We start from the raw sequence: 18,640 nt of genomic DNA, 5'->3' as shown, positions 1-18,640 counted from the left end.
AATGTACATGTACATGCCGTTTCATGAACCAGAGATAGGCGATAAGTGCCTTATTAAGGTCACCCTTTGACGATGACACACGACATTCAAGGCGACGCCCGATACGACACTCGTCAATGAACGACACACGATATGTAATTGTCGCATTGTTGCAGCTAAGTTTTACCAAGAAGTGTTGCGTCAAAATGTATAATGGCTTTGGTCATTTACGGTGTCGTTTTTCAATGGCAAACGTCCTACGTGTTGTGTCTTGTAAGTCGCGTAAATAATTGTAAGTCGCCTTCCAAACGCGACATACGATATCAAACGCGACACGCGACAAATTTCAACAGTAGTTGGAGCTCATAAGCGAAATTGTCCACACACGACTTTCAATTTCTTACACGATGAAAACCTGCGACGAACGACTATAAATGTACAAAAATATTCGACACTATATCGATACAATTGAACAGTTGACTGTCGCATGAGCTGGCCATCAATTGCCACAAACTAAAATAAACAATAACCGACGACGCACAACCTCAATCGAGCAAGTGTCGCCTGTCGTCTGATTTTGTCGTTTGTTGCAATATTATTTCGTTCGTCTAGTTGCAAGAATCATCCGGGTTTGAGCTGCACGTATACAGGGGCGTAGATAACCTCCCAACATTGGGGGGGGGGGCGGTCCAGTTTCTGTACTGGGAACATAAAGAGGTTCGTTTGAGAGGGTTGTCCTCTCCCGTGGTTCCGAAAAAAATTACAATTACAATTAAAATGGTGCGTTTTGGGGGAACTTTCATGTTGATATAAATGTTATTGTTTTCTTTCCAAAAACTCTAATTACAACATAAAATTAAGTAAATGTTTATGTATTTTAATGACGGAGTTTTACAAGTGATATGAAAAATAAAAACATTAACATTACATTCACAACGGATATATTTTATTACTGATGGACATATTTAACACCTGAAAATGGGAGAGTGTTATAAATAACCACATGAAAATACACAACAACCAATACAATATGACATGATTAGTAAAGAATGTATCCACATTTCGAGCACTATTAAAATACTGAACCAGGATGAATAAATATTATTAAATTAAGTTAAATAAACAAAAATTACGGATAATTCATTTTTAAGCCACAATTTATCATGCACTGTTCGCGTAATGTTAATGCCAAGTGTCACATTCTATGAAAACTTCCCGAAGATAGTTAACCGTGATTCATTCACACTGACGAACTCATTGGCAACATCTAACAAGTCCATTGCGTCGGTAGTACACCTGTGCACGTGGAGCGTCATGAGGTGGGTGAGTCTCTCCTGTGTCATAGACGTCCGGAGGTACGTCTTCAGGCGTCTCAGGCCGGAGAAGGACCTCTCGCTGGTGGCGTTGGTGGCGGGCATTACCAGGACGTGGCGGAGGACGCGCATCACCTCCGAGAAAAAGAGGCGAGACTCAGGAGACAAGTCGCGGAAGAACGTGACAATGTCCGTGATGGTCTTGACCTTCTTGTCCCGTACGGCGACCTGGTACGTCTCCAGCTGAGTGGTGAGCGCCTGCTCGTTGAAGTCGTCCCTGTAGAAGTCCATCACGCTCCGCAGATGAGTGGCGTAGTCACCACCACAGGCGCAGCACACCAGAAGGTCTTGGAGGGATCTGTAGGTTTTGTAGCCTGGCTGATCGAATCTGTCCTTGATACACGCGATCACCAAATCGAATGCTTCAAAGTAGACCTGGCGGTACCGATCACGTGCTGTGGCTGGATACTCGTGGGCCCCGGTTCCAACGTCATAGCGTTTCGGCATCTTGCGTCGCCTGGGAACCACTGGCTCTCCTACGTCGACGTCATCGAGCTGGCTGTTGACGTCAACCCAAAACTTGTCGTAGGCATCGTCGGAGCGCTTGCTGGTCAATGTTTCCACCGTCATTGAAGCAACTGCCTGACCCTCTGATGCGGACATGTCCTTCTGTTGTAGGGTGCGGCTCAAGTTGTCTGTATGTCGCAGGATGATGTAACCCAGATGGACACCAAAGAAGAGGTCGAAGCTCTCCATCTGGGACCGCACGCCTACTATCCTGGAACGGATCTCCGAGTCTTTGGTCTGCTCGTAGCAGGTGTCCCACAAGGTCTGTAACACAGTGTAGTTGTCTAAGACACTACACAGGCTTGCTGCACGCACTGTCCATCTCGTGGGGCACAGTACACGGAAACCAGGGGTATCGGGGCTCATCTCCTCCTTCAGGGTCTGTAAGGTACTGTCCCTCTTTGGTGAATACTTAATCAGTTTGGAGACTTCATGCACTGTATCCATGGTGTCGCGCAAGAGCTTGCACTGACGTACACAGTCCCCAACGGCCAGATTGAGTGCATGTCCGTAGCAGTGCGTGAACACAGCTCGCTCCTCCTTTGCTAAGATGTTGGTCGCCACACCACGCTTCGCTCCGGTCATGTTGCTGGCCCCGTCATAACACTGCCCTCTGCACTGGCTCAAGGATAGGTTCATTCTTAGAAGAGTGTCTTCTATGACCGACGTCAGTGTAGTGGCGTCAATGGAATTTACTTGGTGAAACCCAACAAAGTCCTCGTGCACATTTAAGTCCTCGTCCACGTGTCTGAAGACTACCACCACTTGTTCTCGGTTGGACTTGTCTGTTGTCTCGTCAGCCATGATTGTGTAGAACTCGTTTGTCTTGATGTCGCTGGCCACTTTACGGAGGATGCGCAGTGCCATGAGCTGGAGTATTTCATTCTGGATATCAGGGGCGACGAACTTGTCCCGCTTCCGTTCCAGCCACGCGAGAATAGAGCTGTCCGTCTCCCCGTGGTGTTGTAGCAGCTGCATGAAGTTCCCCTCATCGTCGTCGTGCCCACGTAGCGCGATGCCCTGGCGTGCGAGGAACCGTATGCTGCGTAGGATTTGCAGCAGCTGCTTCCGGTTGTCGGCCTTCTCCTTAGCGTGCCCCGCTGACAGCATCTCCCCCACGTCACGCGTCGTGGCGGGAAGCGTCACCAGTCGCTCGACCGCCTCCTTGTGGCACTCGCTTTTTTCGTGCTTCCGGAACTTCTCGGTACCCGCTTTCCATTTGGAGAAGCCATCACTGATGAAGCTGCCGTCCACCTTCGTGTTGCCGATCTTGCCCAACTTCTTGGCCGCCATGCAGAGGTGGCAGAACGCAAGGTCCCGGCTCTGAAAAGAATAACATTGTAATAAATTTTGTGTTAAATATTAATGATAATAATAAGAAACATTATTAAGCAACATTTTTTTTACAATACGAGTATTTTTTGTATGTTGTGCCTTTTTTTCTAAATTTCGTTTGTATTTAGATCAACGTTAGGTTCAGAAAAGATAAGAACGATCGCAAATTAAAATTTAATACTAATATACATACCTCATCGTAGTGGAGCCATGTGAAGGAATCAAACCAACAAGATTGGAATGAACGCTGTTCTGGCTTTTTCTTCCCGAATGTACGCTTAGGAAACGCAAAATTTCGAGGCTGATTAGGAATACTCATTTTGAACATTAAACAATTACATATATGATATTGTTTCAATGATTTCTAATCAAATAATAACTGATGTACTTAGAGAACAAAAATATTTTCAAACTAATGAATGTTTTTCACGCGTATTTGATTGCAGAGACTGTTGACATGATACTAATGGTCATTACTGTCTAATTCCTGGAATGTTCTGCAGTCTGAGATAAACAGTGAAGACATTAGCACTGACAGTGTGTTTATGATTCAAGCAGTTTCGAAGAAGGGTTGTTTTGCCAGGCAAGTTAAATAAACATTATAGTGTCTGAATAATGTTGCCATCAACATTAAGAGGTTCCAACCATCCCATTATTTTACCTAGGGGACACATGGCTTCTGCACTGACGGCGCGTGATTACAAAAATACTGGTTTTGGGGCGGCGATTTTTTGGGGATTTTACATTTATTTATATAACGATGACTAGCCGAAATATTGGGGGGGCGGCCGCCCCCCCTGCCCCCCCCCCCCCCCCACATTATCTACGCCCCTGGTATGCACTCATAAAACCTCAAAACATGCAAGAAGAAATCGTCGTTCGTTTTGTTTAGACGATTCATGTCGACAATTAAACAATAAAAAAAATATGTTGAAATTTATTTTGAATTTTCGAAATATATTTTCGATATTTTCACGAATATATTCGTGCGTCGTTTGTAAAGGTCGTAGATAGAGTTCAATTTCTTTCTATTGATCACCAACTACGTTGAATGCTTTTAAAACGTGTGGCCATACGCCATCCACATGACAAATAGAATTAATTAAGGTACCACTGGCACATAGATTTTATATCTGTGTACTTTCATATTATCGATCTAGAAAATTCCCCCTATGGAACCTCATGTCAAATGAACAATGTATTTTGCGATTTTTTAGGTTAAATATATTTGGCAGCTTATATATATATATATATATATATATATATATATATATATATATATATATATATATATATATATATATATTAATGTTTTGTGTATTTTTATATTAAATATAAGGAACCCTTTTTCTATTAATATTTTTTAATATAACAGAAAATTTGACAATTGATGTAAGCGACAAAAAAATGGCAGCCTCCGAGTCCGAAGGGCATAGCAAGGCAAAGCCCGTTGATGGAGAGATCGATAAAGAATTGGACGAGTTGTTAGACAGTATGATTTTATGTTTCATTAAAAAAATGGCATGCAACGAACAACGATTACACCATGTGACACATTTTGTTTAAAAACATATATAATCACATGTTTTCGCGATTGTTGTAAGTCAACTAAAATAAAAAAAGTTACATATGCGCAATAAAAAAAATTAAGTATAGAGTTTGCAATGTTTGATGACAATTTACCATACATGCCAGAAATTTTCGGGTCCAAATCGGGACAGTCCATTAAAAATGTCGGGACATTTGACCAAAAAGCAGGACACCTAAAACGATCAATCATGCCACCTTTACTGAAGTCAGTAATCAGTTAATTACTTACAAAACCTCATAATTTCTGGCAAATATTGACGATAAATGTGTTAAGAATTGCGAGAACACAGACTTTCTCCATTTTCCAGAAGTAAACAAACATGTGAACTATGCGGATGAATCCATTTGGGACTAAGGCAACGTTCAACGGGATGTGCGCACATCAAGCACTGTTTTTATTCAACCAATTATCCATTAACTCTAAATTTAAATTGATGCAATATGTACAAATTATTTTCTGAAAATCAGTCAAAAATGAAAGTAAATTTATGTCTCTGGTATTGGTCAGCGCTTGATTTGTTTGACATAAAATACACTGAATAGCGCGTAATTATAGTATCTTTGGACTTGATTTGGGCCTCAAAATACAAAAGCAATCTGCATAATGCACTACGATGCATCTATCACTAGCAATTAATGACCCTTATCATAAAAATACCCTGGTGTGAATGCCCGATAAAATCAATAATTTTCCGATATATCGCTGATAAGGTGTCAAAAGCAACACTGGATCACTCGACTAGTAGATATGGTTTGTTAATAGGGGGCAATAAAGGGATAAGCAATGGTTATTAAAGCCAGACGGAGCTTGAATAGGGAATTTTATTGTGAACTTATAGAGCGTATATTGCTTTTTACGAATGTCGGGACAAATAGTGTCACATCGGGACACTGGGACAAACACCCCAAAAGCAGGACTGTCCAGCCAAGATCGGGACGTCTGGCATGTATGCAATTTACACCATGCCCAGGTTATTTTCAAATATACCAAAACATATAGTTGGAAAGATAAAGCTGTTACCTTTAGAAAAATACAAAGTTAAAAATCCTATGCTCCAACAGGGGTGAACTGGGGTCTCCCAAGTGGTAACCAGCCACTCTTACTGTGTCGCTAAAGAGCTAGCGGAACAGCAATGCTGTAAATTCGCCTTGTTTCACTACAGTCCTTGCCCTCTTAATATTTCAAGTCCCAGACTGCTCTCCCTGAAACCATTACTCTCGCTCTGACATGGTTACTAATTTTCGCATTTTGTTGCCTGGTCGACATTTTCTATTTGTTTAAGATCTAAATCAAATTATTTTCCGGTATATTAGAAATTTAACACCAGCATCATTCAGTTGTATGGTAGCTGCCATTTTAGCAGGAAAAAACACACAATATGTGAGGCTTATATGTGGCAATACTACCAACTGACCAACCATTTAAAAAGTGTTGATCCAAGAATAGCGGTCACTCGTTGACAACAGTCACTTTGGCCATTTCTGTTGACTGACCGCTGTTCTCAGTTGTGACCGTACTTTAAGATCAAAGTCAAATTTGGCCATTAAAAGAGCGTAAAGATCACTGTCTAAGCTATTACTTTTCCATAATGTGTTGATAGATTTTAAATAACTTAATTATATTTTAACCATCATAAGACTATGTGTCTTGTGTTAGGCACATCTCCCTACCTCAAAGTTCATTGGTCACATATAGAGGTCACTTGTGAAACTTGGCCTTAAAACAGATAAAATGTCCTGTTTCAGAATGTCCTGTTTCAGCCACCTGTTTCCTTGTCAAAAAGGTCAAGGTCACACTGAGAGGTCAATTAAGGGATTACAAAATTTACTAAGACTGGATTCTTAATGTTGGGTGCTTTATTTTGGTGTATTGTTTTGGGACATTCTGAAGTCATGAATACCTTTATGAAAGTACATGGTCTTGAACAATAATAGAGGACAAACAATATTATTGTGTATTAAATATTTATTGACAGAAACCTAATTATATTCATCCATTATGCTATTTACACCAGTTTTCTTTTATAATCTTACAACATCACTTTCAACATCACTTGTAGATGCATGTCAATATTTTTTGCAGGCGCTCTGGGAGATTTTGAAAAGAATGAGTCATCTAAACCTGATTCACACAGGTCAGCTGGTGCTACTTCAAAGGTAGTATTTTTGTAAAATTGTGGACAAATATCTCATTGACAAATTTACATCCTGATACAAAAACTGTTTAGAAAATTATAGACATTGTTAAATAAATAATTTCACAATATATACAAATCTGCAGTTTTGCTGTAGTCAATAGTTTGTTTTCAAGTACAGACAGCTAAATATAATATAATGATCCAAACTCCGTTTTTCCTTTTTTTTGTAATACTGATATTTGCAGTAAGAAGTTTGAAGTAACAAAAATTTATACAATACAACTTTTTCTGGGCATCTTTGAGATTTTTTACCCTAGATGCTGAAATTTAAACTCAACTTTGAAGGAAAATAATTATTTTTAATTTAACGTTGATTTAACATAAATTTAACAGTTATGATATTTTCCAAATTTTTACTTTGTGTCTTTAAACAGAAATTATCATTGTCTCTCCAGGGGGCAGAAGCAGGGTGTGGTGACCCGATATCTGAAGAGTTCACTGAGCAGTTTTCAGACGAGATGGCCAAGGAGTTTGAGAGAGCCATGCAGGGTCTCCTTGGTAACGACCCCAACATGATGCAGCAGATTGAGAAACTGGCCGAGGCTGCAGGGTCAGCAGGTAGTTTTCATGTTACTTTGACCCTTATACCTCATGTCTTTGTTTTGCCAGCATTTGAAAAATGGTTCTGAAAAATTGTACCATTAAAAGATGGATTGACTTGGTTCAATAAATTACACAATGTACTATATTATCTCTATGTTTTGAATTCATTGTCTTTCCCAAAATTTACTTTGGTCTGCAATATTATTTACACTTAAAATTGTGCATCCAATTAAATACAACGTTTATATATGGTCCTGACCCACAAATAATGCATTCTTGATGCTGCAAATCCTGTTCTGTTAATCCCTTCTTATTGTTCCCCCACAGGGGACACCCCAGAGGGACAGAGAGAGTTTGGTGAGACTCTCAAACAGACCTTGTCCAGTCTAGCACAGAACACAGAGGGACTGCAGGTAATATGCAACAGAGATCTGCAATTTCAACCGAAGCAAGCATTTTGCAATTTTCTCATGTTTTACTCTGGAAGAAAATCTGCCTCTTATTATTTTAATTAAAACGTCGAAAACGAGGAAATAAGGTCAAATTTTATACAAAATAGCATATCAACAATATAATACATATGTCACATTGGGTCAAATAGTGGACCAAAGGTGCAAAATGTAGAAAAATATTGTGTTCACTCTGATCATATTTGACAAGATGTGTTGATGGTTCCTATTATCCATGTGTCAACATTTATTTTGGAACATCTGTGTACCTCCTATTAATATTTTAAGAGCAATTATGATAAACATAAAGTAAAGTGGCAAGTATTCCCAAAGCAACTGAGGGAAATTTAAAAACACAGGGCTGATGATTAATTTTAAAATCTTTTTATCCTTTTTGACAAGTACCTTAAACATTTACTTGTCCTTGATAACAATTTATAAGTCATGTAAGTTTTTGGTTATTTTATAATATAATTTTATATATACATGTAGTAATATTTTACCTACAGTTGTATTATTAAATAGTTTGTTAAAGTTGCAAGACTTGAAGAGCGCCCTCTTACATTGTTCCAAAATTGTTTAATATAATTAACAAAAAGCAATGAAGCAAAATTATGGATATTGTGATCTATCAATTGTTTCTGTTATAGCTTTAAAATGTTACAAAAGCTGCAGGAGAATCACAATTGGTAGTTTAAAAGCCATTTACTGTGCTTGACAAACATTCTCATTTTAAAACACAGAACAAAGCTGAGGAAAGCTTAATGTAGCCTGTTGTACAGCCAGCAATGCTGGTAAGAAGGTCTCTCTGTTTTCTGTTGCTAGGATAACCCTCTCTGTTCTCTGTTGCATGGATACCTCTCTCTGCTCTCTGTTGTTAGGATTGCTGTCTATGTTCTCTGTTGCTGGGATACCTCTCTGTTCTTTGTTGCTATGATAATCTCCCTTTCTCTGTTGCTAGGATACCTCTCTCTGTTCTCTGTTGCTAGGATACCTGTCACCATTCTCTGTTGCTAGGATATTTCTTTCTGTTCTATGTTGCTAGGATACCTCTATCTGTTATCAGCTGCTTGGATACATTGTTCTGTTTCTGTAGCTCAGGTACCTCTTCTTGTTCTCCTACACTAGGATACCTCTTTCTATTCTCAATTGCTAGGATACCTCTCTCTAGTCTCTGATGCTAGGATACCTCTCTCTGTTCTTAGTTCCTAGGATACCTCCCTCTGTTCTTTGTTGCTAGGATACCTCTCTCTGTTGCTAGAATATCTCCCTCTGTTCTCCATCGCTAGGATACCTCTCTCTGTTGCAAGGATATAGGAGTCACTGGGTTTATGAATGAGAAGATGATGCCTTTGTTCTCTGTTGCTATGAAACATTGTTCTCTCAACTTCTCTGTTGCTTTGATACACTGTTTTCAGATGCTAGGAAATCTCTGTTCTTTGTTGCTAGGATACAGGTGGTGCTGGGGGTATGGATGAGGAGATGATGCGTCTGTTCTCGGGGCTGGGCATGGAGGGAATGGCGGGCTCTGAGGACTCTTTCATGCCCATGATGCAGAACATGATGAAGACTCTCCTCTCCAAGGACATCCTTTACCCTTCACTAAAAGAGATCTCGGAAAAGGTGGGTGGTGTAACACTGCTAGCCTTTAGTTTGAACCTCAAAGGCCCCTTCCGCCAAGAATAAGGCCCATTCTGCCAAAAATAAAGCCCCTTCTGCCAAGAATAAGGCCCCTTCCCCCAAGAGAAAGTCCCCTTCCCACAAGAGAAAGGTCCGTTCCCCCTAATAGAATTTCTTTAAAATAATGCAATTTTCCCCTAATTTTAAGCTTACTTTGGGAAATGTATTCCCTTTTAAAATTAAAAAAATATATATTTCCCCATAATGGAATGATGGGCCACTCCTCAAATCAAGAAAAATACAAGGGCACACAGTGTGGTATAGGGCATGTCTTGCTGTTGCTACGTTCTATGACAATCACCTAAAAAGATCCCAGAAATGTAAACAGTTAGCTTGGTAATGAAATTTTAATAATTCTAGCTCACTTGAGCACTAAGTATGATTCATCATACACCAAATTAATTTTAGTGCAACATCTTTCTATACAGAGTTTGATAATTTATTTGAAAAAAAAAGACTTTAATAATTACTGGATATGAGCCTCTCCTACTCTAATATGGAAAAATATGAGGTAACTGCTTGACACTTCTAAGCAAATAAATATTGTGTATTTTGTATGAGGCAACATAAAAGTTGTATTGTTTGATGTCCTTCTAAGATAATTTTCTGGTACTACTTTTAAAAAGAGAATGTATGCTATAGTACCCAGTGTGGCTGTTGGAAAACAAGATCAGGATAACGGACGCACAGTACAGCAGTTACTCCAAGCAGAATGACCTCATTAAGGACATTCTTGTGCAGTTTGATATGGAGACGCCATCAGATACTGACGATATCAAGAAACAAAGATTTGAAACCATCATGGACCTTATGCAAAAGGTAAACATTATGTGGCATCTTGTAAAGAAGCAGCCAAACAAAATTGAGGCCAATTTTTTCTCTTAGAGGCAGTACTTGTACTTAATTTTTTTTTATAGCAAGAATGTTTTAATAATATTTAATAAAAACCTTTATTTAGTAGCTGTTTTGTTTGGTTGCTGCTTTCCTTTGGTATTTTCAATGTAAATGAATATAAAAATAATGTGTGTGAGTAACATAGTGAACTATGTAAAGATAGTATTTTTATGTCCCCCACTATAGTAGTGGGGGACATATTGTTTTTGCCCTGTCTTTTGGTCTGTTGGTTGGTCTGTTGGTTTGCACCAACTTTAACATTTGCAATAACTTTTGCAATATTGAAGATAGCAACTTGATATTTGGCATGCATATGTATCTCATGGAGCTGCACATTTTGAGTTGTGAAAGGTCAAGGTCATCCTTCAAGGTTAAAGGTCAAATATATGGGTCAAAATCGCTCATTTAATGTACACTTTTGTAATATTTCAATATTCAAGATAGCAACTTGATATTTGGCATGCATGTGTATCTCATGGAGCTGCACATTTTGAGTTGTGAAAGGTCAAGGTCATCCTTCAAGGTCAGAGGTCAAATATATTTTGCCAAAATTGCTCATTTTATGAGTACTTTTGCAATATTGCAGATAGCAACTTGATATTTGGCATGCATGTGTATCTCATGGAGCTGCACATTTTAAAAGTGGTGAAAGGTCAAGGTCATCCTTCAAGGTCAAATATATGGGTCAAAATTGCTCATGTAATGTCACTTCTGCAATATTGAAGCTAGCAATTTTATATTTGACATGCATGTGTATCTCATGGAGCTGCATATTTTTAGTGGTGAAGGGTCATGGTCAAGGTCATCCTTCAAGATCAAATGTCATATACAGGGACATAGTGTTTCACAAACACATCTTGTTAATAAATATATTTTTGAAAAAAATAATCTTCATTTTAGATGCAGGATTTAGGACAGCCTCCAAAGGAAATCGTCGGTGATATGGCTCCTGGTTTGGACTTTGATGCAAATGGGGTACCGAAGTTCCCTGGTTCTCAGGATGCTTGTTCAGTCATGTGATCGTTGTCTTGAATAGCCATTGGATGTTCAAAGTCATGTGATATGTACATAGGCATTGATTGGTTGAAACAAGTCAGTTTGTTACAGGATACTGATTGTTTGGATGTTGTTAATTTACAGTGAATGGGTTCATTGAAAAGTGTTCTAAATGTTAAAAGGGTCAAGTTGAAAGCTACAGTGTTGAGGATCAAATAGCCTGTGAAAGTTTGGCTTTTAAATAGCATTTGTTATGTAATGCTTAGTGATTATTACAACTTATAAGAGAAATAATGCCTGGTATCATTTCTCACAAGCCTGACTAAAATATGGACTTTTTTTTAGCTCACCTGTCACGAAGTGACATGGTGAGCTTATGTGACCGTCTGATGTCTGGCGCCGTATGTGTGTGCGTGTGTCCGTCAACAATTTGTTTGTGTAAACAGAAGAGGTCACAGTTTTCATCCAATCTTTATGAAATTTGGTCAGAATGTTTATCTTGATAAAATCTGGGTTGGGATTGTATTTGGGCTATCTGGGGTCAAAAACTAGGTCAAAAACTAGGTCACATAATAGGTCAAATAATAGAAAAACCTTGTGTAGACAATAGAATTCGCAGTTTTCATAAAATCTTTATGAAATTTGGTCAGAATGTTTATCTTGATGAAATCTGGGTTGGGATTGTATTTGGGGCATCTGGGGTCAAAAACTAGGTCAAATAATAGAAAAAAACTTGTTTAGACAGTAGAGGTCACAGTTTTCATCCAATCTTTATGAAATTTGGTCAGAATGTTTATCTTGATAAAATCTGGGTTGGAATTGTATTTGGGTCATCTGGGGTCAAGTTGACTCAACAACTAGGTCACTAGGTCAAAAACTAGGTCAAAAAGTAGAAAAACCTTGTGTAGACAGTAGAGGTAACCGTTTTCATCTAATCTTTATGAAATTTGGTCAGAATGTTTATCTTGATAAAATCTGGGTTGGGATTGTATTTGGGTCATCTGGGGTCAAAAACTAGGTCACTAGGTCAAAAATTAGGTCAAATAATAGAAAAACCTTGTGTAGACAATAGAGGTCGCAGTTATCATCCAATCTTTATGAAATTTGGTCAGAATGTTTATCTTGATGACATCTGGGTAAGGATTGTATTTGGGTCATCAGGGGTCAAAAACTAGGTCACTAGGTAAAAAACTAGGTAACTAGGTCAAATAATAGAAAAACCTTGTATAGACAATAGAGGTCACAGTTTTCATCCAATCTTTATGAAATTTGGTCAGAATGTTTATCTTGATGAAATCTGGGTTGGGATTGTATTTGGGTCACCTAGGGTCAAAAACTAGGTCACTAGGTCAAATAATAGAAAAACCTTGTGTAGACAATAGAGGTCACAGTTTTCATCTAATCTTTATGAAATTTGGTCACAATGTTTATCTTGATGAAATCTGGGTTGGGATTGTATTTGGTTAGTTAGGTGAGCGATTCAGGTCCATCATGGCCCTCTTGTTTTAATTTGATTTTAATTTTAATGTCTTGAATCAATTATCATAGAAAATCTTCAAAACGAAGTGAAGACAAAATGGCAGTTACTGGTAATGTTAATCTACCATATATGTTCACCATACTAATGTTACTTAAGAGTCATTGTTTAAAAAAAATATGTAGCTAATTATTAAAAAAAAATTATTGGTAATTAATCATGCTCAGAATACTTGTCCTTTGTACAGCTACAAAAGTTTTACCTTTAAAGGAGCATATCATCGCTGTCGTTCTCAAACCTCGTAGCTACAAAATGCCAACTTTTCAGGAGAGAGAAAAAACCTTCTCATTTTTTTTAAAGAAACCCTCGTAGTTGCAAATCAAAAAAATTATAAAAATGTTTTTGTCAAATTTGTCCAAACGAAACGATGTACCTATAGGTGAAATGGCGTCGCTACCAATTTTTTGCCGGGAAAAAAGCCAACAATAATTCTACAACATTTCGTTACGTCATGTGGCTTTTTCAAGGGCTCTGATTGGCGTAGAGCTACGAGATATAGCACAAAACACGCGCCATACTTCATATAGTCAGAAAAGACGAAAAAAATATTTTGAAAATTTTGGAGCTACGAGGTTTGAAAACGACAGCGACAATATTTCAATTTATGAATCTTTTCTGCGTTTTCATTTGACTATTCATTCCCACGCCTATTTGATGTTGTTAATTTGTTGCTTGAGGATATACCACACTGTTAAAGAAGTTAATTTATGCATTGTTTCTGCTTAAATCAAGTCTGCTCAAACACATGACAGCCCTTGTGATTTTAAGGCCATTTTAGCCATTATTAATTATGTTTTGAAATCCACGAATCATTTATTGTCAGCCAACATGGCTCTTGAATTTTATCTTAACCCAATTACTACGCATTCATGAAACAATAATACAGGTATAAAACGTTACAAGTAATTTGTATAAATAAATAAACAATAATTGAACACATTTAGTACAAAGAACATTTGTTTGGTTTCGTGGTAATAACAGGAATTATTTTTCTCAGTAAAAGAAAATAAATATTTTCTAAGGCAGTGAAAATGTAGAAATATTTCTCACTTCACTGAGAAAAATAATTCACAGTTTTACCCCAAAATCAAACAGATATCCTCTATTTACAATTAGCAACAAAACTCACTTTTAAAGCTATTAATATGAAACTTTCTTGGTTGATAGATCCTGTTGAAGGGAACATTGTTGAAGGGGGAAGTGCAATGCCCAAGAACCTTCCCTCTGCATCGCTTATTTGGAATTTTTGGCATTTTTGTACAGGGCTTTTTTCAATCTTAAGAAAGGGCCTTATATAGGCCCTTCCCTTAAGAGAAAGGCCCATTCACATAAGAGGAATGCTTTAAAATGATACCATTTTCCCCAAATTTCTAGCTCATTTTGGGAAATTTCTTCCCCTTTTTCAGTTTGGTCGATAATGTTTTCCCCAAATCAAGAAAAAAAGCCTCCTTATTATTCAGTACTTTTTTTATATTTCTAATGTAAAACTCTTAGACTATGAAAGCTTTGTACTAGAATCTAGGTCATTGAGATTGATCGATTCATTCATTTTGCAGTGCACAAGAACTGTAACCCTGCATCAACCTACAGTACTGTTGGGAGTTACTGCGTTTTTAATATTTTCATTAAATTTTGTCCAGAGCATGATTTTAAGATTCGTTGGAGTATAAGGTGTGCTTTGCAATATTTTTTATTGCCAATATTTAATGTAAGGAGGGCAATATCCCACATCTGACTTGTGGAGTTCTAGTTCATTATTTGTTACAGTATTATTTTATTTCACTTTGAATACAATGTCTGAATTTTTGGTATAAACAGCTGACTTTCATACCTCAAACTTGCATTAGTCTATTTTATTTTGAACTTAATTATGCTCCCCCCAAAAAAATTTGGGGGGGAGCATATAGTTGCCGCTTCGTCTGTCCGTCCGTGTGTCCGTCCGTGAACAATTTTTTTCTGGGCTATTTCTCAGCAACTAATGACCGGAATTCAATGAAACTTTATGGGAAGCTTCACTACCAAGAGGATATGTGCATATTATCAGCGGGTTCTGGTCGGATGATTTTTCACAGAGTTATGGCCCTTTGAAATATTCCATTTACTGTACATATAGTGCAATTCTAGTCCGGGCTATTTCTCAGCAACTAATGACAGGAATTCAATGAAACTTTATGGGAAGCTTCACTACCAAGAGGAGATGTGCATATTATCAGCGGGTTTTGGTCGGATGATTTTTCACAGAGTTATGGCCCTTTGAAATTTTCCATTAACTGTACATATAGCGCAATTCTTGTCCGGGCTATTTCTCAGCAACTAATGACCGGAATTCAATGAAACTTTATGGGAAGCTTCATGACAAAAAGGAGATGTGCATATTATCAGCCGGTTCTCGTCGGATGATTTTTCACAGAGTTATGGCCCTTTGAAATTTTCCATTGTACATATAGTGCAATTTTTGTCCGAGCTATTTCTCAGCAACTTATTACGGGAATTCAATGAAACTTTATGGAAAGCTTCACTACCAAGAGGAGATGTGCATATTATCAGCGGGTTGTGGTCGGATGATTTTTCACAGAGTTATGGCCCTTTGAAATTTTCTATAAACTGTACATATAGTGCAATTCTTGTCTGGGCTATTTCTCCCCAACTACTGACTGGAATACAATGAAGCTTTATGGGAAGCTTAACTACCTTGAGGAGATGCTATTTGTGGGTTCTGGTTAGATTATTTATTTAAAGAGTTATGGCCCTTTGAAATTTTTAAATTGCTAAACGATCCATCGTATTTTTTTGTCCAAAGTTATGCCCCTCAAGACGTTTCCTTTTATCTGAATATATAATGCAATATTGTGACAAAAAAAACTTTTGGGGAGCATCACCAGTCCCAGACGGTTTCTTGTTTCTTGATATTTCATTTTTAATGAATACTGTTAATTTATAGTGTTTTTGTTGCTAAGCATATATTGGCCTGTATTTCAGTCTATGTATCTCTGAATTGATAACACCTGTGGCAATACATATCGAATCATGGTCAAGCCTGTCCCGTTTTTAAAACATAGTTTGTATTAAAGGGACCTTTTCACTGATTTGGGCATGTATTGAAGTTTTTCATTTAATACTTTTAATCCATAAATGTAAACATTGGAACTAAATAGCTCCAGTAAAAAATAAGAATGAAATGAAAGAAAGAAAAAAAAGGAATCCTCAACTGGGCTCGAACCACTGACTATTGGAGTAAAAGTCTAATACTTAAAGTGATATTATGGGCATTTTTAACTGTTGAATTGAGCTGGAAAGAATTAACAAGTCAAAAGAGTAAGTTAAAATGTGGTTTCTGACCAATTATCTGCAATTCATTTTGCTACCAGTTGTTTATTAAAAATATATTTTATATACGATGTTTTACATGACTCACCCAGTCCTCTAAGCTGAAATGATCCATAAAACAAAAGTGTGTCTTTGTGTCGTATGAACGAATCTGCACTAAAACTTAATTTAGGTTCACATCGTACAGGCATGATCAGTTTTCAAACGAAAGTACGGTTGATATTCAAATGCATTATTTTTGTCTTTTCGGGATATTGTTTTAGTATGTTGATGCTGCATTAACAAATATAAGTGTAATGAAGTGAAAACACAAAAAATAAATAACGGTTGCGATAGACACCTATAAACTGTTAGATGCCCATAATATCACTTTAAACCACTCCGCCATCCATACTCGTACAGTGAGCGGTGTATTCTTTATACGTATAAACAATCCTCGTAGTGTCTCAAAATAAATTGTTTACAACAGAACTCTCCAAATTATTCAATCACTTCAAGTTTGTAGCGCTTTATAAAAAATGTTTTTAAATCGTCAAAAGATGCGTATAATTGCTATTTTAGAGCATGGCAAATGTTGATTATAACTGTTTACTCGCAAATATCATAACTACTATGACAAGAGTTAAAGGTCAAGGTCACAGGGGTCAAAATTTGTGTGCGTATGGAAAAGCCTTGTCCATATACACATGCATACCAAATATGAAGGCTTTATCTCAAGGGACAAAGAAGTTATGAGCATTTTTCGAAACCTAAACGCAGATTTCGAAACCTAAACGCGGACCCTTACTTCAAGGTCAAGGTCACAGGGGTAAAAATTTTTGTGCGTATGGAAAGGCCTTGTCCATATACACATGCATACCAAATATGAAGGTTATATCTCAAGGGACATAGAAATTATGAGCATTTTTCGAAACCTAAACGCAAAGTGTGACGGAAAGACGGACAGTCCGATCACTATATGCCCCCTTTTCTTCGAAAGGGGGCATAAAAATTTGCAGTTCTGAAACAATTTTTTTCAATTTTCAATTTAAATTGTAAATTTAAGAAAATGTGAAAAGGTCCCTTTAAATAATTGACCACTGATCTGCCATTCAGTATATTTATATGAATCACAATTTTAAAAAAGCAATTAAACATACCACTACATTAACATCTGCCTTATGTAAAGGTGCCTCATATAATATTTTATATAATCAGTTACCATAGCCTTGTATCGAATCCATGGATTTTTGTAATGCCCTGCAGAAATGCAAACACAAATTTGGATGAACTTAAGTGCTGGAATACATTTTGTATATTTGTCAAAGGGTTCCTTTGTGGGTCTGCAGTACAAATACTTGTCGAGAAGTAACTAATTCTGGTAAAGACAGAATTATGTAGCATATAAATTCACCAACTTTTCTTTTCTTTTTTTTTACTTTTCATTCATATGTTTTTATTTATATGTTTTGTTAAAAAAACAATTGTAAATGGAATTATGTATGTCTGATTGATGATTATTTTGTAAACTATTCCTTATTGAATAAATTTGTATCTGTTCACTTGTGTCATTTACAAAAATGTTACAAAAGTATTGAAGGAATTAGTCGTAGGTCAATGACACTCAAGAGTTTTGCATATTCCATATTAACCATAGTCAAAACTAAGGAACTGCCCGGCTAATAACTTTGTAATGCGTTATTGGTTTTTGAAATGAAAAGGCATAATAAGACGTTTTATTATTTGGCAGATATTATGATATGAGCTTTAACATGCTTAATTCTGAATATTATTGTATAGTAAGGGTAATATTAACTATAAAGAGGTGGTATAGATTTAATTGCCTGACAAAATTATTGTTTTTATGCCCCAGGATCGAATGATCCGGGGTATATTGTTTTTGGCCTGTCTGTCATTCTGTCCCAAAACTTAAACCTTGGTCATAACTTTTGCAATATTGAAGATAGCAACTTGATATTTGGCATGCATGTGTATCTCACAGAGCTGCACATTTTGAGTGGTGAAAGGTCAAGATCATCATTCAAGGTCAAAGATATGGCTTCACATCGGCGCAGTAGCGGGCATTGTGTTTCTGACAAACACATCTCTTGTTTAAACTTTTTAGCTCACCTGAGCACAACGTGCTCATGGTGAGCTTTTGTGATCGCCTTTTGTCCGTCGTCCGTTGTCTGTTGTGTGACGTCAGCATTTGCCTTGTTCACTCTCTAGAGGCCACATTTATTGTCCAATCTT

General features: G+C 37.3%; 2 protein-coding genes across 6 annotated transcripts; one reads left to right on the top strand and one right to left on the bottom strand.

The window, feature by feature from the left end:
• Positions 1–1,181: 1,181 nt before the first annotated feature.
• LOC127859760 (zinc finger MYM-type protein 1-like) lies at positions 1,182–3,890 on the bottom strand. Its single transcript, XM_052397267.1, has 2 exons — positions 3,388–3,890; positions 1,182–3,182 (listed from the first exon to the last, which is right to left on the bottom strand). Exons 1-2 carry the CDS (start codon positions 3,520–3,522, stop codon positions 1,182–1,184), a joined length of 2,136 nt encoding a protein of 711 aa, XP_052253227.1. The 5' UTR covers positions 3,523–3,890.
• Positions 3,891–4,573: 683 nt separating this feature from the next.
• On the top strand, positions 4,574–17,947 carry LOC127859303 (peroxisomal biogenesis factor 19-like). Of its 5 annotated transcripts, none has more exons than XR_008039303.1 (8): positions 4,602–4,686; positions 6,868–6,941; positions 7,378–7,540; positions 7,853–7,938; positions 9,424–9,597; positions 10,297–10,473; positions 11,449–12,257; positions 12,563–17,947. XR_008039303.1 is itself a non-coding variant. In XM_052396566.1 (7 exons), the coding sequence occupies exons 1-7, from the start codon at positions 4,602–4,604 to the stop codon at positions 11,566–11,568; spliced, it is 879 nt and encodes a 292-aa protein (XP_052252526.1). In that variant the 5' UTR covers positions 4,574–4,601; the 3' UTR covers positions 11,569–17,947. The 5 variants fall into 5 exon arrangements, 1 of the variants encoding a protein (XP_052252526.1); XR_008039305.1 differs by having other exon boundaries at positions 11,449–12,461; positions 12,784–17,947; XR_008039304.1 differs by having other exon boundaries at positions 11,449–12,570; positions 12,748–17,947.
• Positions 17,948–18,640: the final 693 nt, after the last annotated feature.

Source organism: Dreissena polymorpha, chromosome 15, assembly GCF_020536995.1.
Source record: "Dreissena polymorpha isolate Duluth1 chromosome 15, UMN_Dpol_1.0, whole genome shotgun sequence".
NCBI lineage: Eukaryota > Metazoa > Mollusca > Bivalvia > Myida > Dreissenidae > Dreissena > Dreissena polymorpha.
The sequence above is the reverse complement of the archived record's forward strand: the minus strand, read 5'-3'. Positions and strand labels throughout refer to the sequence as shown.